Source organism: Phalacrocorax carbo, chromosome 2, assembly GCF_963921805.1.
Source record: "Phalacrocorax carbo chromosome 2, bPhaCar2.1, whole genome shotgun sequence".
NCBI lineage: Eukaryota > Metazoa > Chordata > Aves > Suliformes > Phalacrocoracidae > Phalacrocorax > Phalacrocorax carbo.
Window position 1 is genome coordinate 10,755,343 of NC_087514.1, and position 22,184 is coordinate 10,777,526.

Here is a 22,184-nt window from a genome sequence, read left to right on the forward strand (position 1 = left end):
GAAATCATTCATCGGTTGTATAGTTTCCTCAGCTCTGTGTAACAGGACAAAGTTCTGTAGTATGGGAGGTGAGAGCCATAGCATCATAGAATCATAGAATGTGCTGAGTTGGAAGGGACCCACAAGGATCATTGAGTCCAACTCCTGTCCCTGCACAGGACAGCCCCAAATTCACACCATGTCTCTGAGGGCCGTGTCCAAGTGCTTTTTGAATATCGCCAGGCTGGTGCCATGACTGCCTCCCTGGAAGCCTGTTCCAGGGCTCCACCACCCTCTAGGGAAGAACCTTTTCCTAAGATCCAACCTAACCCTCCCCTGGCACATCTTCCTGCCATTCCCTCAGGTCCTGCCATTGGCGACCAAAGAGAAGAGATCAGTGCCTGCCCCTCCTCCTCCCCTTGTGAGGAAGCTGCAGACTGCGATGAGGGCTGCCCTCAGTTTCCTCTTCTCCAGGCTGAACAAACCAAGGGACTTTAGCCACTCCTCATATGGCTTCCCCTCTAAACCCTTCACCAACTCCGTGGCCCTCCCCTGGACACTCTCTAGTAGCTTTATATCCCTAATGCACTGTGGCGCCCCAAACTGCCCACAGCACTCGAGGTGAGGCCGCCCCAGCGCGGAGCAGAGCGGGACAATCCCCTCCCTCGCCCGGCTGCAGCGCAGGGCTTGATGCACCCCAGGGCACGGCTGGCCCTCTTGGCTGCCAGGGCACACTGGTGGCTCATGTTCAACAAGCCCCAGGTCTGTGTTAGGCCCACGTGGTCACGAGTCCTGTGTAAACTCAGAGCATAATTCTGCTTCCCTTCAGTTCAGTTCAGTGGGATCTGGATCGCTTCCTGCCCGGTACACAGACTTGCAATGGTCTTGGCATTCAGAGAAGAAGGAGGTGTGGTAGTGACCTGCTGTCATCTCAGGAAGCAGGGTGCATCGATCGACAGTTCAAGATTTGTATCCACTAGTTGCAGAAAACTTTTTCCGCAGCAGAAGTGAAAAGCCATGTCAAGCACTTAGTTTAGCCTACCCACTTACGCAAATCCAGCACAAGCAGAACTGGGACTTCTCTTCTGCTGCTGTTCTGCCCATAAGCTGTGTCTGTGAAAAAGTCATGTTGTATCTTCTTGGACATCTCCCCTCTTTGCTCCAATCCACACTGACCTCCCAGCGCCTCCAACGCTTGCCTGAGCAATCTCCTTTCCCTCCTTAGGTGAAGGCAGCAGACAGGTACATGGCATACCAGCCCTGCTCTTGCCTGAATGTTATCCAGGGACCGAAACTGAAGTGCAGTGATTTCCTCTGAGTTCATCAAGCAGGTTTTGCAGCTGAACTCTACTCACGAATGGCTTCCTTTGTATCTCAGGATATTCCTTCTCTGAGAATACTTTAAAGCTATTCGTGTAGTGAATGCATATATCTTGAATCCTACCACGTGATGAGAGGAACTAAGTTTATCAGTTTTAAGTCAACAGATATACGGGTATGAAAATAATAAGAAGAGAAATATGTTGACAGATAAATAAAACTCTGAGGTTTTTTCCATTTTTGTTCTTTCTCAGCGTGGGTTTGGGGGAACTTGGTATTCACTAGTATTTGGCAGTGATCAAACTGGTACTTGGCTTCTGAAGAGAAAGTAGCAGAGGCGCTTAGGCTTTCAGGTGGTTGGTTTGCCTCTTTCAGATTGAATAATCACCTTTGCCAGTGATAACGCTCTACTCTTTGAGGCTGCAAGGAGTTTGGTTTTGGCCGTATCCATGCACCACTGCCCGGCTGTCCCGCTCAGTCTCCGACCCGCTGCTCGTGCAGCCACGCCGATGGCGGTGCGAGCCGTCCCTCGGCTTCGGCAGAACCGTTCGGTGTGAAGGCCAGGTGGGAATTCATGGGAAAATTTTGAAAATTGTTGTCTGGATTTGAGGTTACTCTAAAAAAAAAAACAAAAACAGGCAGAGCTTTTTATTTTTATTTCTCTGTGTGTCTGTGTGTAATTTTACTAAAGCCTCAAACCAGGTTATTTGTGCTATCCCTCTGCTTCGGCAAGTTCATCCGTACCAGAAGTAGGTCGGGGTGTGCGACATGCCGGTGCAACGACACCAACATCTGAGTTGCGATGCAGCCAAGGAAGAGGTGAAGCCTTAATTGATAGGATGTGTATGTGGAAAGTCCATGAAATGCCCTTAAAATATATTTTTGTGTTTCTAAACACATTTTGTATATCTGTTACATTTTAGGGGAGATGGGGAGCAGTACGGCACCGGCCATGAGAGCAGGGCGATGTTCTGCTTCCGCAGAGCTCGCTGAGGGATGCAACTTCCCACTTTTTTTTTTTTGCATAGATCTTACAACGCAATCCACCTGGGAAGAAATTTATGCACGACTTTGTCAGCAACCCTGCTTTTTGCACAGAAGGAGCCTTATTTCCTTTCCCAGCATGGCTTTGCCAACAGCAAACATTTAAAATCCCTGAGTCAGGCCTTAAAAAAAAATATAAAAATGGCAAAACTGGCTTAAGCAACTATCCCGAGCGTTAAGTAAGTAGCTTTGATGAGTTGTTGTTGGAGGCTCGGGAGGCGGCAGGGATCTCAGCCCAAGAACTGCGGGAAGATGGCTGCCCCCCTCCCCAGGCCGCCCCGGCGCCGGAGTGCGCGGCGGCCCCTTTAAGAAGAGTGACCCACTCGCCGTCTCGGCTGCCCGCCCGCCTCTGTTTCGCTCCCCCGCCCCTGCCGAGACACTCGGAGTCGAAGCAGGTGCATGCGCAGTGCACTGGCAGCCTGGCGCGCTTGCGCAGTCACCTGCTGGCCGCCCCCCCCCACACCACCTCCCCGCCGGTACATCCGGGTCATCGCACGCCCGCCCGCACGGCCGGTCCCCCGCGGTGCCGTGCTCAGGGCTCCCCCTCCCCCTCTCCCCCCTCCCCCCGGCGCGGGCGGCTCCGGCGCCGTCGCCATCCGCGCCCTCCCCTGCGCGGGGCTCCGGCCGCGCCGCTGCTCTCGCTGCCCTCGGCACGGCGGGGCAGGCGGCGGCTCCGGCTCCCGTCGGCGGGGTGGCTCGGTGAGTGCCAGGGCGCGGGGGGCGGGTGGGCCGCCTCGCTTCAGCCCCCGCGTTCCCCTCAGACCCGGCGGCGCGACCCTCCCCACCCCCCGCCCGGTTCCCGCCGGGGCCTGGCCCGCCCCTGAGGGGCCGGGGCTCCGCCGCCCCGGCTTCCATCTGTTGCTCTCCCTCCCCGGGCCGAGCCCGCCTCCCCGCAGCCCCCCGCAACTTCCCCGCGCCTCCGTCTTCCCCGTCCCGCGTCCCCGGGGCGCGGAGGGGCTGCTCGCCCGCCGGGGCCTCCCGTCGCGGGGCGCGGGGGAAGCGGCGGCCGCCGCCTCCCTCGCCGGGGAGAACCGCGCTGGCGGCCGGTACCCGCGCCCAGCCCCGCCGCCGGGCGCCCCGCTCCCGGCCGGGCTCCTTTCCCTCACGGCGGCGGCCGGAGGCGGCGGGGCCGCTCCGCGCCCCGGGGCCGGTGCGGGCGGTGGCTCCCTGCGGGCGCGGCGGGGGACGGGGGCTCGGGGGGCTCCGAGGGACGGCGTCGGTGCCCAGCGCGGGGGGGACACACATCTCCTGAAGGGACGGCTGCCGCCTTTCAGGCCGCAGCTACAGCGTGCAGCGGGTTCGGCGGAGCGCAGGAATCGCTGCAAACGCAGGGTGTATCCTGCAGGTCTGCGTGCCGTCGCTGTGGTGCTGGGGCTGGAATGCCAGGTGGGGCGAAGGTGAATTCAGAAGCTGCAGCGGGAGGGTGTTGTTTCTAACCTGTTCATTAAATAGCTGATAAAATCAAGTTTTAATTGGATTTTAATTCTTTCCTGTGCGATTTGAGAACGAGGACACGTGTAACTCCGTTCTGTTTTGTTACTTTTTAGTCTGGTGTTGCATCTTACGTGGTAATAAAATACAAGTTTCTTCACAGAAACGTTTCAGATACCAAAGAAATCAGGAGACTGTGTGTTATGAAGGTTCTTGAAGGGTTTTTCTTTTTCTGTTCCGTTGCATCAGTGTCCCGGACCCAAATGTCAGCGGCACTATGACAGCTGTCTCTCTGCTGTGGTAGTGGAGTCTTACTAACATTTAAAATCTGTCATTCTGAATTTCTGATAACATAGTAGGGAGATACAAGTGTTGGTTAGCATGTATGTTAATCCTCAAACCAGTGAAACATTTTCTGGGTTGATCTAATAATCTGTGTTCTTCCTTATTACCGTTTCTGTTGTTAAAAACTGCCAAGTCTGTTGTACCCCCGCCCCCACCTCCCCAGCACTGATGCAAAGTTTTCTTTGGGCTCTGACTGCTTGGACATTAAATAAACCTTTAAATTAATAAGCATTTTCTGTAGTAGATTGTGGCAGACAGGGGTGTTGGACAGGAGGCATTTAGCAGTTAGTAACCTCAGGCTAATGTCGAGGTTAGAATGTGAATTCGAACTTAGAAAGTTCCACCTGACAAATTTTTGCCGAGCAAGGTGCATTGCTTTGCAAAACATCTTCACTTCTATGGGGCAGGTTTAACAGTAAAATGCTAAACCACGTGAATAAGATATTGCTGTTCCATGAAGTAGAAATGTTTTTTGGTGTACAGAGGCCATTCCGTTGTTGAAACAGAAGCTTTCAGTAGAAGAGTAGGTAGCTTTTTACCCAAGTCAAACTGTCATATTTCTTACTGTGTCTATTAGCTGCCAGAGAGTAGCAGCTGTAGAAAGAAGTGATCCCAGAATCTCTGTTAAAATAACCCTGTCAAGAGGCACCACGGTTACATGAAAGTAGGGAGAGAATTTGGTCCTGTCTGTTACACGACATCCATTTGTCGTCAGGTGCTCTAGATTTTCTTCATTGTGTGCAGTTTAGCTGGGCCGCCTGAGGTGACGGATTATTGAGGAGATTGTCTTCTGAAATGCTCTGCTGCTTCACGTGAGACCTCTCCTGCGGGAACCTCGCTGATTGTGGAAATGTGGTGTTAGCTGGTTCTGCTCTTGCACGCGTGACTGTCCTGTCCCCTTGTTTGAGTTTTGTGGGGTTCTTAATGTCTGGATAAAGAGAAAAAGGAAACATTTTTTTATCGTGTCTTTTAGTAGTTATGTATCCTAGCAGAGTAGTTATTTTTCAAATTAATTGAATGCAGTAGCTAAAATTGTTTAGGGACAGTTATGTGGGGAACTTAATTCAAGGTGCCTGTCACCAGACTTCTAATGGTGCTTACTGGACACCTGGAATTAATACCGTAAAGAGGCACATAAGGGTGGGGAATATTAGCATTGCTGACTGCTGAATTATTGACTAATACAGTAACAGAAATTGGCTTTGTCATTTGGAAAAGTGCATGCAGGAGCCACTGCAGATTTCTGAAGCTGCTGAAGCATGGTAAAAGTAAATGCCATTCCCCCCTCCTTGCTGTGTATATAGGGGAATACAGGCACACAGACTGCCTGCAGTACCCTTTTTTTTTTTTGTTATTGCCTGCCAGCTGGGGCAATAATGAACTATGCATACCCCATAGTAGAGAGGGGCAAAATTAAAGCTTATGTGCAAGAAGTCATGTTTGGTTTTTAAGCAGTCAGGTTTGTGTGTTTGTTGTTTTTGTTGTGTTTCTTTTAAGAAATAATGTTGCTAGTGTAAATCAAGGCTATTGCCTTTGCCTGTCCTTCCTTAAAAGCTTGCTCTTTTGTAATTACACTGAGAGTTTCAGTCATTTGTGTAGATGGGCTTATGTTGAGAAGAATGACTCCTCTTAAGGTAATGTTAACTACCCTGCAGTAGGTTTTAAAACAATTTTATGAGACTTATCATAAAAATGTTTGAAAATACATCTTCAAAGCTGAAATATTTTGAGTGTTGTCAAATTGCATCTCTTGGACTATCAACTGTCAGGCAAACGTGCTAGAGGCGAGGTACGCAGCCCACATGAATGCATGTGCTGGATCCACACCAGGTGTGTATGTCGGTGCCGGCTCCTCTGCGTAGTACCGGGATGCAGAGAGCCATCCCTCTGGTCGCTTTGGCCCAGCTGAATCCCTCCAAGTCCATCAGTGTAGCTTCAGAGGTGATGAGCACAAGGGGACTGGGCATATGAAGGAAGCTGTGCTTGGATTGGAAGGAGTTAAGTGCTGGGGAATGTGAAGAAGCATTGGCATTACTTACTAGTGTGGCACCTGAAATAACTGCATCAATTAGGCAGAGTAAGATTTATTTCAAAGTATTTTCCAGCTGTAAATGATGGCCGGTTGTATGCACCTTTTCTATTTCCATGCATTTGCATGTATCAAGACCACTTATGAATAAATGGATGTCCTCTTGCATACCCCGTAAGTCTTCATTTAATATTAATCTATGGATACATAACCTTTACTTAAGAGTATTAATATTTTCTTCCTTGTGATTGTGGAAAATTTAACAACTCTACATACGCAAAGTGGAGAAGTCTGCTTTCCTCTTCATGTGTATGAACACAGGGGCTTATTTGATTGCCTTCAATTTCAGGACCTCTTATAAATGCACCTCAGTTTCCCCCCTTCTCTGGTTCAGGAATGTTCTCTCGAGTGCCACAAGTTGGCTGCTGCAGCTGGCAGAATGCTTCAAACTGTCTAAGATTTGCTGAGAGTAATACGCTCTCTTTTAGAGGCGCTGTTCTACATCTGCAGTTCCAGTGCTTACTGGAGGTATGTGTGTTGTAGTTCTATAAACAGCAGAGCCTAACAGAAACCAGCAACAAACAACGAGCAGTTTTAGAACTGACTAGGTAAAGCTGGAAGTATTTTTAGTTACAGCACTTTCTCCTGTGTTCCCCATCTCCTGTGGTTTTAATTACATTCTCTTTTTTAGAAATGGCATTTTGTCTTCTCTGTCACATGAACGCCTGATGCACGCAGAATACCTTTGCTGTGGGAATAGTGAAACTAGTTACAGACAGCATATTGAAAGGTGCAGGGAAAATGGAGCATTCTTTTGCCTTTCACTCATGATAGTTTGAATTTCAAGGCAGTTCTAAGAGTCATAGATGTGAGGTAAAGGGTCACAGCATCCTGCTCAGCGTGTGTGTATGTGGCTTACGAACTCCCACCTGTTGTTAAGGCCTTTATCATGTAGCTATGCTACCGTCTTCACTTACCGCTGCAACTGAATCAGGTGGTCTTGGTGAAATATGTAATAATTTATTTCTGGTTATCTCTGGAAATATTAATACTGGCTATGAAATTGATTTGTAAAAGGACTTTTGGTACCAGACTTACTATTTTTGAGTGCTCTTTAATGCTATTTTTTCAGCACCTAGAAAGTGTTACTTTTCTAGTACCTAGACAAGTATGGGCTGATTTGTGTATAATCGGGAAAGATTGCTGTTTGCCTTATTAGCACTAACCCAAAGTTTTAGTATTGTATTTGGGGAATGATGTATGACTGACCAAACCCAGCATTTCTTTCCTCCTACGTGGAATCGTTGTGGGACCGTAGGAAAAACTGGGGACTAAATATGTCTGAAACAAAGAGGTTGTACATCTGCACAATCTTCAAGTCTATAAAACTAGCTTTCTCTAATAATGTTTGTATGGGAGGATTTATTTTTATTCTTTTACTCCTGTTTAGTGGAAACGCTCTGTGGTTTGTGGTCTTGTTTACTAAGTGTTTGGCTGATATTCTGGCTCATATCTACAGTGCTTGGGATTCTCAGGTGGTCCCTGTGCAAAGAGCATAATTGGGTCTGGGACAGCTTAATTTGTGAGATTGAGTGCATTCGGTTTGGTGTGGCAGGAGCTAACGAAAATAGCATGCCTTGCAAAACAGGCCTTCTGTCTGCCACCCACACCAAAACCTAAAGCTTGATCCTGTAGGCAGTTAATATGTTTGTCTGGAAGGCTGATTCCCATCAGTAAATGCTTTACCTGAATCGGTGACTACCAGGCAAAAAAAACGTTCTGTACCAGTAATCGCTTTATATGTAAGAAAGTGCAGCGGAACGCTGCCCTAGATACATTTTTAAAAGCACTTTTTACTTCAGACTATGGGGCTTAACTGTCCCCCGGTAGCAGGAGGCTGTTCTGTGAGCAAATTCTAAACTGGCGTAGTTCAAAAGACTCTTGAATTCAGCCATGAGGCAATTCTCATTTTCCTTCAGTACTAGATGATTAAATTAAATGGAGTGTTAGCATGAGTAACTTTTTCTGGTGTACTATACGAGGTAACAGATGAGTTCCTAGGGGCCCTAGTTGTAAATTAGCTGACTGGAAAGCCCTGTTTTTGTGACTAGTGGCTCTAGCAGAGGTATAACTTCAAAAGTTGGATCTCATTGCGTATTCTTCCAGTCAGGTGTGGCACTGGGTGATGGCTGCTTCTCCTTTTTATTACAGCAGTCTTGAGGGAAACATCCTCACAGGGAAAGGGAAAGTCTTGTCTTTTTGTGTTGGACAACAGAGGTGTTTGTTTTGGTTTCTGATGTACAAATCAGTTTGACCTTTCTACTGGGGAAAAAAAAATTAGTTTTCTGAATTCTAGCACTGCTGGTCTGGAGGAAAAAAGGCTGTAAGAATTCATAAGAAAGATTCATAGCTCTTATTTTTTTTAAAACAAAATCTTTGTTTAGTGACCCTGAAAGTGAAACCTCTCAGACAAAGTGCATTCTGGGCATGAAAAGCCAGTTCACTACTTCTTGTTCTATTTACACCTTTTATGTGCTGAGACATACAGTTACTTGAAACTGTTCCTTCTTAATGTGGAAGTGAAATATGTAACCACTAGACTTCGAGACTTCATCTCAAAGATAAAATTGCTGACCTTTTATATAATGAAGATCATATGGACAAGGCAGAGCGTTATGTAAGGATTGCTTATGGATAGTTGTTAATTGATTTAGAGTTTAGATTTCCTGCTTGTGTGTAGAAGTCTTATGTGGGGAGATGTGGATTTGACAGCTGAACAGGCAAATGAATTGTAGTGATAGTTTTGAAATTTTTTGCTCTGGGCGCTTGTAGAAGATGATCCCATGTGCAACTGGCTAAAGTCATGTTCTCCTGAACACTAAAATAGTACTTTGCTTTAACTGTTCGTACCATTGCATCTCAGAGTTCAGAGATGAATAAATTTCTTAGCAGTGGTATCAGAATAACATGACCTAGTTGATATCTCCTAGCTGAAGTTTGGAGGATGATCTTACAAGAGCTTTCAACTAGCCTAACAAAACCCAAGTTGTTTTCTTATCTTTTCTGAAGTTTCTGGTCTTAGCAATGTTCAAACTTGGTATGGAGAAACTATCCATTTTTCTGTAACTATGGCTTCTTAATAAACACAAAGTAGAATCGTGTCCCAGTGTAGAACTTACTGTAGGTGGGACTGGCAGTAGAGTCTAGTAAAAGGCAGTGTAGGAGACTATTAAGACCTAATATTTTGAGCAAATAACGTTGTATGATACTGATGTTAATATTGTGTCAGGTTTTCAAAGGAATTTCAGTCAAGCAACTTCAGTAGCTGCCAAAAGTGAGGCTTGGGAACAGATGTTGTAACTGCAGTCTTAAAATTTTTTGACAGCTCTTCAAATAGCTCTGGTGTGTCTCAGCTTTACAGCAGAGTGTTTTTGCAGGGCTTATGCCTCTTGCTTTGCTCCTCTCCCTGTCCCTAGTCCAGAATGGGCCTCAATCTGACCCTGCTACAGTCCTATGAAGACCATGCTCTAATAAATGTGTATCCAGCAAGGTAGCATGGGAGAAGAAACAGGTTTGGATTGAGGTGACAGCTGGGGTGAGAAGTGTTGGCAATTAACTAGGAGGAGGAGCAGTTTACTTTGAGCTGGAAGCAGGGAATAGTATTAATTGGAATCTGGGATTGAGTTGGGGACAAGTTTTTCAAAAACTAGTGGAGAGGTTGAGCTGGGAGCTTGTTGGCTGCATGGAGAGTACTGGTCAGGTGCTGAGGGAGTGTGTGGGAATGATGCTGCCTCTCACCCAGCATTTTGGCACATCACGGGAAATGGGGACTTGCTGGACAAAGAAAATACAGAAGAGAGAGCTGATGGGGAGGACGCTGGACAGGAGAAGTAAGAGTAGAAGCTGGGATTGTGTAAAAAAAGCAGATAGGTCTGTTGGATGAGGAACTTGATAGTAAAAGCAGAGTCAGAAAAACTGTAAGGAAAGGACTACAGTGAAGTAAAATGTACTGAGTTTTGTCCATTGCTGTTAGTAGCCGTCATGTCTTCACCACCTTAGCTTAATGTGTATCTCTTAAGTGGTAGAAATCGGTGTCATGAGCAGATGGTTCTGATTCTGGTGATGTGCCATGTAGCAAAGAGGATGAACTGTCCAGGCTTATCTCCTACTTAAGAGTTTATACTTGGTCTTTTCTGTTAGGCTGCAAAGCAGTGCTCAAAAGTAAAGAAACTGTAGAAAGAAAGCAGTCTTGAAGACATAATTTTATGCCATTTCTTCCATTAGGGCCCTTGTTTTATCCTCAGGATGAAGTGGCTCATGCTAATTTAGCGAAAAAGTGCTCAATAGTTCATCTTTGTTGCTTATTACTGTACCGTGCTTTTTCTAGATTGCTCCAGAGACGCAATTAATCTCCTCTTGGATAGTCTGCTACTGCTTTCTGTACAGTTACTTATTGTCAGAACGGTCTAGTGAGATGAGGAAGTGGTTTGCTTCCTATTTTACACGAGGAGCAAAGGCACAGAGAAGAGAAGTTGAGCTAGTTTTGCATGGTTAGAAATGACTGGAACCTGAGACTTTTTAGACTGCTTTACATATTGTAGCCACATCCCCATTGAACTTGCTGCTTTTCTCTTGCTATGATTCCGTTTTAATACTATATGCTGACTTCACAGTTGTTGCTTGTGTTTGTTTATAGTCTCTTTGGACATGTAGCTACCATAACCAAAGTGGAGAACACGGCAGCGCTCGAGGTCATTTGTTTATCACAGCAGCAGAACATGACCATTTCATTTTGTCAAAAAGGGAATGTTATTTCTAGTTTCTTCTTGTATAAATATGTTGCTTGTTCAGAGAAATTAGGAAGGATTAATTCTGGCATTGTGTGACTCTCAAGAACTTGTACTCTGGTGTTAGTAACTCCCACAAACTTTTGGTATTGATGCATTCCTTAGCTGTACTGCATTCACACAGCTTTAGGGCCAAACTTAAAGGGCCAAACTGCCACGTGTTGTAAAAGGACGCTTATTTTTAGTGTTTAAATGTTACAAAAGGTCAAAGTGGTGGTACAGCTTTATTAAGAGTTGTGGGCCATGAATTCCTTTATGGTGAAGGAAGGAGGAACGAGCTGGTTTTCATTTTTCAGTTGGGAGTCCTTCAATCGTCCATGTTGCTTAGCTGTTCAATTTGACATAGTTCTGTCCTACTCTAGCCACTGGGAGGAAGAACCATAAGCTCTTTCTGTTTTGTAGAGCCTTGTGGCTTCTCAAGTTTCTCCTTAGAAGAGAAACCATATCAACCAATATAAGAAGTATAAAGCTGCTGTTTCTTCTGTCATTAAAAGAAAGGGTAAAAAGCCTTTGCTACCCTATTGGGTGTTTTTGAGGGCTTTTTGGGTTTTTTTGAATCCTCTTACTATCTCATCGCTCAAAGCTTTTCATGGGAGACTCTTTTTTTTAGGAGAAATACTATGAATGAGGCTTATCCTAGTTAGAAAAGTGTATAGTATTTTTAAAAAGAAAAAATCTTTACTCCTGGGTAAAGAAAAGAACAGCAGCCTCTGCTGATGGAGTTGTGGTTTTTTGCCTTTTCTTGCCAGGCCTACTGTGTTGGCTTACGTTCAGTTAATATTTGGCTGATCAGCTTTGCAGCTAGCAGGAGTAGGAACACTTTTGCTGTAGATTAAATTTGGTGGAAGCTTGCTTTCTCTTGAAAGGTTTGCATTTATTGATGGCAAATCTTTTTGGTTCTTAAGGTAAGAGATTTTTCTCCCCTCTTAAGGAGGGGAGTGATCACAGGAGTGCTTTTGATTTGAAAAGTCAATCTGTATTCTGGGTTTCTTAGAAGCACAGCTGGCTTCTGATGTGATATTGGTTATGTGACAAACATTAGTGTTCAAACTCGAGGCACTTTCATGTGGAAAAGGACGCATAAACAAAGGGTTTAAACAGCAAGAGCCTCGGGTGTTGTTTTCTGGACTTAAGTAGGCTTTTTGTGTGCTTAGTTACGTGATCTGTCAGCTCTGCCCAGCCTTACTCCTGTGGGTGGATTTATGCAATTTTAAGGATCTTCAGTTCAGGTAAGAATTGTAGTGACACTTCACAAAAGAATATGAAGTGCAACATGCTGAAGCATAGCTACGTGTGGGTGAGTCAGGAGACAGCTGGGAGTAGCAGCACTAGGAAAGAAAAGGAAGTACAGTCATGATAAAACTTTGTTTAAAAGGGGGGGGGAACCAAAAACCCAACAAACCAACACCCATCTGTCTCCAGAGGATGGGAACGCAATGTAGTGATACAGTTCTCATCTTATAGTTATTCTGTGTGTATAGATTTATGTATGTGTGTGTATGTACCTATAAAAACATGCATGCTCCCACATACTGTTCAGTAGAGTTAGCTATATTATCTCAATACAGTACTCAAGTAGGGCAGTTTGTATCCCAAGTGAGTTTGAGTTGATGTGGAACCCAATATTTTAAAATACTTAAGTGATTTTCAAGCCTCTATTTTGGTATACCCGTGATATAGGCTTTGCTTATGCTCTTGTTCCATCTGTTGAGGACAGATCCTCTCCGCCAGGGGACAAGCATGCATACACTCACTCATCAGGGCACGCTATGTGCTGCTGACAGTTGTCAGGAAATAAAAAATACCGAGTACAATATAGTTCAGTTTTCACAATGTGTTGGCTTTACAGCGCTGCCAGAATGATTCAGTGCTGCTTAACTTTGAGTTGCTGATGTATGTGCAGTAGATTCAGAAAAAGAACTAAAAATCACTTACTAACTTCAAGTAATTTGTTTAGCTTTAACTTCCACAGAGAACATGGCATCTTCGGTATTAGCATTTTTGAATGTTAAAAAAATAATTTGAAAGCCAAATGCTTGCTTTAAAACGAAAAGCACATGTTTTGCACTTAGAATTGGCCTATTTCCTGGTTCTGAATCAAAGTGTTAGAAAAACCCAACTAAATAGATTTACTTCAGTCCTGGTAAAATGCTGTTTTCGTTAAAAGCACTGGGTGTTTCATTTTTATCATGTGTTGTTAATAAGCACAGATTTGATTTAACAGTTCAAGGTATTCCTTTATAACATAATCATAAGACAAATAAGCTGTTTGATGTTGGTACCTAAGTGTATCTTTTTCAAGGATGGTGTTCAATCTCAATTTGAGCTAGTCTTGCAACTCTTTTCTGGAAGTTCAGAAAAGAAAAAAATTGAAGACAATGAGTGAAAGCCTTGTTAGATATGTCTGAATAGTCATCTTAGTGTTTTATAAATACCCTAATTCTTCAAAGTACATTTTGATTCTCTTGTGTAGTTTTTTGTTTGATTTAAAGTATTCTTTTTTTTCTCCTTGCCTTAGGAGGTCACAGACTATGGGTTTCGATGCTTCATCTGCTGCCCTTCACCAAAGGAGGGCACCTCATAGAAGTATGTTTTCTCCTATCAACCGGTTATTGTGTGTAATATCATCTCTTCCTTACTACTGTCAGCTGTGCTCTGCTTCATAAATTGCTGAGGCTGCTATTACAGGATAGGCTTGTAACGGAAACGCGAAGGCTGTGTCCTGGCTGTGAACGCTGTAATAGAAGTAGCTGGAAGGTAGGGTTCATGCTCTTGGTTTATTTCTGATCAGACAGTTTCACTCTTACTGCTCTGTCCTTTCTAATCCTCTTTTATTTGGCATTTATGTAGAAAGCTCTTGCTCGTACTTTCAGGAAATATCTGACATAAATAACATTCTTTGTGTTTTCTTTTGCTTTGACCAACCATACTTTTCTCTGCTTTGTTCTCCCCTGAATACTCGTAAAAACAAAACGTTTATGGTAACTGCTGCTGGTAGCATCTAATTCAGCAGCAGAATAACTCTGGTTGTTATCTTAGTGCTTCCTTCATTTAGCATCATTAGTGCTTTTAATCATCTCCACAAAGTTGAGGCTAGGATTGCCTGAAATGGAAATGGTTTGAATTTTGTCTTTGAACTTTTCTCCTCACTAGAGCAGGTTTAGGGCCTGTTTTTCAGCTCTGAATGCAGGGCCAGTCGGGCCAGAAGTCCAGACAGGTTTTGTTTATACTCTGCTTTGGAATCAGGGACAGCTTGTTGAATGGGGACATAGTGTTTGTGGTTTTTGTTTTTGTTGTTTTTTTTTTCCTTTTTCCCCCTTTATGCTGTGGTTCTCAGGGTTTCTCAGTACTTGTAATTGGGGCAGACTGTGTGCCTGTAGTAGTATGGTTTTCTGACAAATTCTCCTTTTGGGTCTGAGTAAGGTTTATAGTTCAGAAACAAAACTTTATTCTTTGTGAAGAGCCAAGAGCACTACTTGTATCCTTTCCAAAACAGAACTTACGCAAGAAAAGGATAAAATTTTCACTTTTGCAGTGAAACTGATCTTTGGGGTCAATGCTTCAACCTTTTCCAGTATCATTTGATACTGAAGAAGTAAATTCAGCATCTCCTATTTTTTTCATTAATTAGGATGAGTAGTGTTTATCATAGGCTGCAGATAATACCTCTTGAAAGATGCAACTCTCATTCGTCAGTGTCTGTTATTGCCTGAGACTTTATAATGGCAAACATTTCTTTAGTTATATGGGAGTCATTCTGAAAATCTGGCTAGGCTTTTGTAGTTTGTCTTGAACAAGTTTGAAAAAGGTGATCTTTTCTTAAATGGGTGGGTTCCCCTCCTCCTCCCCTAGTTTTGTATGTTAAGGATGAAAAGAAAACCTTTGGGGGAAGTTTCTCTCTGACACAGCAGCCTCATCCTCAGCCCAGAAACTTAGTGACTAGTTCCTACTTTGTAGCACCTGTACCAAATAGTTGACTCTGTATACCTTCCAGAATGGCACTGATTTACTCTTTAAATAGAAATCATATAGTCATGTTTTCTAAATACACTGCACTGATGTTTTAATAGCTACTAGACTTCAGAGAAACTGTTCTGGAAAATATTTCTGAAAACTGCAGCCCTGAACTGTCCCAGGTTTAATGAGACTTGCACATTCTTACAATTGACTTAAGTCTATTAGTTTTATCTGTACCTGTGTTTATAGAAGACTACGGTTCATATCAAGGTTGGTACAGTATATCAGGGCCTGTAGCCCGTCCAGAGCAGAAAGGATGGAAATGTATTGTCCAGTGTATTTGCCTGGTAACCAGGGGATCAGTTCTGTCTGCTTACTGTATTTATAAGGAGATTACTTCGTTTGTATTTGCCTCATTGTCCGGCATCTGACTCACTGGAAAGCGTGGGTAATAATGCATAATCTAATGTGTAATACATATAAACACACTATTCATAATATATCAATATAAAAATACATATTTAAACACACAATATTAAATACCAGGTGATATGTGAGTAACCGTTTGTTTCAGTGTCTGATAGATGGAGTATGCAGTTGAAACTTGCCCTGACAAAAACAACTTTCCAGCAGATCCGGGATGTTATTTCATTGTCTTTGCTGACTGAGGTGCCGTAATCCCAATAGCTTAATTGTTCTGGTCATACAAGTGTGTAATGAAGATGATTTGAAGAGGTCTATCAACTTCAGTGTGATGAAATGAACTGTAGTAATACCTTGCATAAATAGAAGCAGCTGTCTAAACCTTCAACTTACTTGTTTTAAGTTTTGCTTGCCCTGGCCTGTGTACTGGTTGGGTTGTTTAAAACAGACTTGAGAAACTGGTCCAGATTTCAAACTGCTAGCTTGTGGGGTTGTAGTAGTTGCAACCAGGGGACTTAACCATGTTAACCCAGTGGTGTTCGTGTTGGTACAGCAGAGGAAGTAAGGCAAGAACTGTTTCTTCTACTGGCAGTCATGGCTTAAAATATAATAGAATAAAAGCTTTATTTTGTTTGAAGTGCTGGAGAGGCCAAAGGAAACAAATACAGGTCTTAATTTTATGCTGAACTTGCCCTTTAGAAAGGCATTGTCTTTAAAGGTGGTTGAACTTTCTGCTTTCTCCTGTATGCGAGGGGTTTTTGTTGTTGGTTTTTCTTTTCTAATACAGTAATTTCAAGGAATTTGTTTGCACTAATTCACTCCTTATAAATGGTAAGGCCTTTCATTTATCTCTGAAATCCTTTGAAGTTGTCTGGCTATGAAGAGCACCAGATTTTGCTTCTAACAGTAAAAAAGTGTGCAGTTGTCCTGTCTGTGTCACTGTAGAAAATAAGCCAAAGAACTGAACTGTGGCATGTGTCAGTGCTGTACATTCTCCTGAATGCGAGGCTGATCCATTAAAGGTTTTTTCTTCTAACATGGTTTGTTAGCTTTCTAAAAGGGGACCTAAGGATGTGACTCAACCTTGCAGAAGGAAGGAAACATGAAATGTAGGCTGTTCTCCTGTTCTGAACTTAGACCAAACCTTTGGCGGGCTGAGTACTGTTGCTAAATAAATGTAGAACCGCTGTACTGTGCATGGAAAATAAGAAAAGCACAGCTATATGTGAGTGTTCCTGACATTAGGTAAAAAGACATTGTGGTTAATGACATCTTGCATGTAAGTAAAACAAAAAAGCAATTTACCCCTAATTTAAATAATTTCAATCCAAAGGAGTGTGAAGTCCTGTTCTTCCCTCCCCCGCTTTCTTGGGATGTGGGAACAAAATGCTGTGTCTCCTTGTTGATATGAGACGGGGTTTGAGATGGTGGATTCAGGCTTGCTGACACTGGTGTGCAAACAAGTGAGGTGTGGACAGGAGGATGATAATACTGCTAGTTTGGTATTTTTATAGATACTTGAATAATTTTGTCATTTATCGGTCTGAATATGATGATTCCTGTCATCTGTTGATCCAAAATGAATTTGTGCTCAGTAGAAATTTAGAAGCCAGTGGCGAGCATCAATATTAAACTTCTTGTTTTATGGCAGACTTCTTTGTCTAAAGAGAACGTGCTAGCTAAGGAATAGAAGATGCAGCAGCCAAACATCTTTGTCATTTATTCAGTTTATTATACAACACGTGCTGAATGGGCTTCCCATAGACACAGGAATGATACCTTCTTCATGGTTAGTACTGTAAGGGTGGGGGGTTTTCCCCCAGAGTGGGGGTATGGAGAGTGTACTGAAGTAGTTTTATGATAAGTAAAAAATTACCAACAACAAACCCAAAGAAACCCCCAAAACCAACACCCGCCCCACAAAACACAACTGCTGGTCCCTCTAAGCCAGGGGAGAGGCTTGTACAACCATACAAACAGTTCTGGCATTCATTGCAGCTGAGGAGAGTGGAAATTCCCAGTACTTGGAGGGTAGGAACAAAAGGTTGTGGTGTGATTGAGGCACGTGGTTGATGGCTGATCCAGAACTTCTGCCCCATATGTTTACTCTTGACCTGTTGTGCTTCTTGATAAATCTACAACTTGAGTAATAGGGGTAAGTGAAGAAGGGGAGACCTTCAGGAAAGCAGAGATGGGAGGAGAACAGGTAGCAGAAGATGGACTCTGTTAAAGGTGCAGCCTTGTTGGCTTGATACCGCATTAACGATATGTTCAGATGCCTCTCTGAGTACAGTCATCCAGGACACCACACTTCAGCAATGGATTAAAGGAATACCATGAAGCTTCTTCAGAACAGCCTTGTTCTCATAAAGGCTGATGGGTTAAAACCAAACACCCCACCATACTATCGTCGCCTTTTTCTGCTTGTTTGCAGAGATTGAATCTGCATGGATTTCAGGAAATGGTTGACCTAGTTTCTTGGCTAGTAAATTAATATACGTGCTTACTTTCTGTAAAATCTGGTCATAGACCAAACTAATGTTTAAGGTGATTGAAAAATCTTAGAATATAAAGATACAATACTAACCTAAACATCTTAGGCCTTGACTTTAAAGAAATTGAGAGGCGATGTGATAAAGGTATATGAAATAAATTATATAGCACAGGCTGACAGGGAATGAGTAACTTTTCTTCATGGCACCTGAAGTTGGCACCCAGTTGTCAGGCAATAAGTGTGAAATAAATCAGGATTTTTCTTTTTCCCCCCACACAGTACGTAGCTCGACTGTGGCACTTGCTGTCAATATTGGTTGAAGAGGCTGAAGATGTGCATAGCTATCAAATGTGCAGACATAAACTTTTAGTTCAGGCGGTCTCCGCACTACCTTTGAGGTGGTCCTGAGGATGTTTCCTAAATACCTGCTGTTGGACTAGGTGTGAGCATTTGGTGTGAATCATTTTGGCTGTTCGTTCCTTGTCAAAAAACCCATCTGCATTCACTAAATCTGAGTGTAATGGGTAAATAGCCTGTGTTCTGTGTCAAGATCCGTTAACTTTTAAGGAGACAATTCAGGGCTTTTGTTTGTTCTCAGATTTTAGCAAATATAAAGGCAAAGAAAAGATATTCCAGGAAAAAAAGGCATCTGTTACAAAGAGAATATTCAGCTTTAACACATGAGTTCATGACTCCTGTAAAAATAGGAAAACGTGTACTTATTCTTGTACCAGTGCTGAAAATCAATGTATTTGAAGTTTGCTGTAGTGTTGGTTGTGATACTGATTGTGAGATTCCCCCCCCCCCCCCCCAAAAAATAGAGTGTGAGAGAAGCTAGTCTCCTTATCTTGGTAAAGGCCACTAGATATGAAATCCTGTACTCTGAGAGCTGCTTCTGAAGTAGTCCTAAATCAGGATCTAATGTCCTTCCTGTGGTAGTCTTTGTTATTAAAGATGCTGAATGATTATTCGTTTATCACTATTGTGTGGAAGATTACTTTGTAAAGCTGCTGATGTGGGGCTCTTAATCAGCCCCCCATCACTTGCATACTTGCATCAGTCTGCTAGTTAGCATCTCTTGCTCTGCAAGTCCAGATTTTGTGGAGTCCGTGGTTTTTTGTTAGAATCTTTTTTGCTACCGTGTACAGCAGGAGAAACAGGTTAACCTGCTGAACGGAGAAGAAACAAGTTCTCCCTCCTTGTTTGTGTGAAGCTAACAGTGCTAAAAGGGGGAGAGAAGGTCAGGAAGAATGTACTTGCTGATTAACAGCTACTGTAGTGTTCAGAGTGCTGCACTTAACATTATTCAGTGTTAGATGGTCTTGTTCAGTATGGAATTGTACAATTCTGCATAAACATAATGCTTTCCTTCTTGGGCAGTTACTTTTCTGGGCCAGTATCGGTTTTCTTCCCTTTATGAGAATACTATAAAAACTGGATTGTTGATACTAGTCTCTAGGAAACTGAACATGTTTTTTACTGCTTGAAAGTGGGATTTTTCTGCTAGCAGGTGTAGTTCAGATTGGTTTTTAGTTATAGTGATTCCTGTTTGTATTAAAATATTGTGTAACTGGACTTCTTGTAGCTATTTTCGTGGCTTCACTTTTTCCTGAAGTTAATAGCCTATGTGTAGTTTAGCATGCTACATGAAAAAACAAGAGCAGGCTGTTATGAAAGCCATTATAATCTAACACCCCCACCCCCCATGCTGCCTTCTCATCCCTGCTGTGGGTTTAATCCCACCTTCCTACCCTAGTGCTGGCTGTGACAGCCCTGCGCCTGCTGGGTGGGTTTGGAAAGGTGCTGTTCTGCTTTTCCCCCGGCTTTTCTAGCCTGCTGGGCTGGGGCGGTGGCAGGTCTGTCCCTGCATCCCGCTGTGACTCCTGGGGCCCCATCCCACTAGTATGGAATTGCTTGAGGCTCAGGACTGTGTTGGAGGTCTCCAGGATGCTGTAGTTGGGGGTGAGCAGCTCCAGGGCAGCAAGAGCGTCGATGTTGCAGGGGGAGATGGCTCTGTCAGTGCCATCAGGGTCCCCAAGCACAGGGATGCTTCAGGGACTGTCTTGGCTGACCAAGGAGCAATCCAGTAGCATGTCCTTGGTCAGTGGAAGGTTGTCGTCTGGGTCCCCAACAGCTTGGATGTGGGGGCAGCACAGTGGCTGAGGACATCACTGCCTGGGGGGATGTTGCTGCCCTGGGTCCACCTAGGCTGGGGGGTGTCTTGCAGGGCTGTGGCTGAGTGTGGAGGCAGCTAGTGGAGGCAGGTTAGCGCTCATCCACTGGATGCAGAAGACCCAAAGGTCAGAGAAGCAGCTCCATGAACCATCTGCAGCCCTGCACAGGTGAGTGGGAGCCATGCTGGGCTGGGGCACCTTCTAGGGGCACCTGATGACCCATGTCTCCCAGCTCTGCACCAGGCATGTGGGGAGCTTGTGGCTGGGGCACTCCCTACAAGGTGAGCTGCTGTGCTGGCAGGACCGGGTTGGAGATCAGGGAGGAGACTCGCTTATAGGGGGTGACATGGGTGAGATGGCCCCAAGTTTTTGGGAAATTCTCTGTAAACTGTATTTACTGGGCATGCATCAGCCAGGTAAGGGATGGCACAGGACTCCAGTGCCAAAAATGCTGGGGTGGGGGGCGGTGCTAGCAATGCTGAAAGTTTCCAGGCTGTGGGGAAGGGCTGCTCCTGCCTGCCCAGTTAGCACAGGTTGGCTGAGCCTGAAAGAGAAATGGGTATGAAAGCTGGCAGTCACCTCCGCTCTTGCCCCAAGGAGTGTCCCCAGGCTGCAGGGGTTGGCCCTTACCTCGGGGGGTAGGTTTTGGGATGGGCAAAAGGCTGAAGCATCTGGGGCATCGCGGCAGGCCGGGGTCTGCGCAGTGGGAGCCACATTGCTGGCAGCACCATGGTCTGTTATGTCTGTTGGCTGCCAGGGACTCTCTGGGGTTGCTGTCTCTGGCTTTCTGTTTGGGGGTCTCCCAGAAGAGAATGTAGGCGCTTCCTGTTCTGCCCCACCCCGAACAGCCTCCCCAGCTCCTGTGGGGAGAGAAAGGGTTAAGGAGGGCTGGGTTGCCCTCTGCCCCTGCAGGCAGCTTTTGGGATGCTTTTGGCTGGAAGCCTTGGGTGGTTCCCAGAGCTGTGATATCATTGGTGTTAATGAGACTTGGTGGAATGAGTGTGGGGGCTGGAGTGCTGGGATGGAGGGCTACAGGCTGTAAGGAAGGGTAGGCAGGTGAGGTGGAGGTGTCACACTGTATGTAAGGGAGAGGTTTGATTGTACAGCCCTTACAGTTAGCGATAATGTGGTAGAGAGCCTCTGGGTGAGGACTGACGGAATGGAAAACAAAGATGATGTAGTGGATGTCTACTACTGATCGCCCAGCCAGGATGCTAGCACTGGGGAGTTATTCTGCAGGCAATTAGGAGAAATCTCTGGATTGGTAGCTCTTGTGCTTGTGGGAGATTTCAACCTCCTAGATATCAGCTGAGGATATCATGTTGCTGTGACAAGCAAGTTGGGGAAATACTTGAAGTTTGTGGAAGATAACTTCTTGTCATAAGTACTCTGAGTCAATGCAGAAAGATGTGCTAGACTTACTAATTGCAAATGGAGGACTCCATGGTCCCCCACAGCATCCTTCTCTCTAAATTGGAGAGAGATGAATTTGATGGATGCACTATTCAGTGGAAAAGGAATTGGCTTGATGGTTGCATCCAAAGGGTAGTGGTCAATGGCTCAGTGTCTGGATGGAGATCAGTGATGGGTGCTGTCTCTCAGGGGACTGTGTTGGGACCAGTACTGTTTAATATCTTCTTCGACAGTGGTATCGAGTGCACCTTCAGCATGTTGCATATGACACCAAGCTGAGTGGTACAGCGGACACACCAGAAGGATGAGATGCCATCCAGAGGGACCTGGACAAGCTTGAGAAGTGGGCCCATGTGAACTTGATGAGGTTCAGCAAGGCCAAGTGCAAGGTCCTGCGCCTGGGTCAGGGCAAACATTGGTATCAATAAAGGCTGGGGGATGAAAGGATTGAGAGCAGCCCTGCAGAGAAGGACTTGGGGGTACTGGTGGCTGAAAAGCTCAACATGAGCCAACAATGTGCACTCACAGCCCAGAAAGCCAACCTTATCCTGTGCTGCATCAAAAGCAGCCTGGCCAGCAGGGCGAGGGAGGTGATTCTGCTCCACTCTGAGACCCCACCTGCAGGGCTGCGTCCAGCTCTGGAGCCCCCAGCACAGGAGAGACAAGGACCTGTTGGAGCGGGTCCAGAGGAGGGACACAAAAATGATCTGAGGGCTGGAGCACCTCTC

At 44.8% G+C, this 22,184-nt stretch overlaps 1 protein-coding gene across 5 annotated transcripts in view; it reads left to right on the forward strand.

Moving 5' to 3' along the window:
* CYRIB (CYFIP related Rac1 interactor B) overlaps positions 1–22,184 on the forward strand; it is a 100,611-nt gene that overhangs the window by 19,937 nt on the left and 58,490 nt on the right. For 2 of the 5 annotated variants that reach the window (XM_064442092.1, XM_064442089.1), the window contains exon 1: positions 2,905–3,042. The exons of 1 other annotated variant lie outside the window; for it this stretch is intronic. Coding sequence is in view for 1 of the 4 variants with exons in the window: in XM_064442088.1 (XP_064298158.1) it covers positions 2,743–3,042 (300 nt within the window). In the remaining 3 variants the exon portion in view is untranslated. Of the gene's footprint in view, positions 1–2,727; positions 3,043–22,184 lie in introns of those variants that run through there. 2 more of the 5 variants (XM_064442088.1, XM_064442094.1) reach the window with 2 other exon arrangements.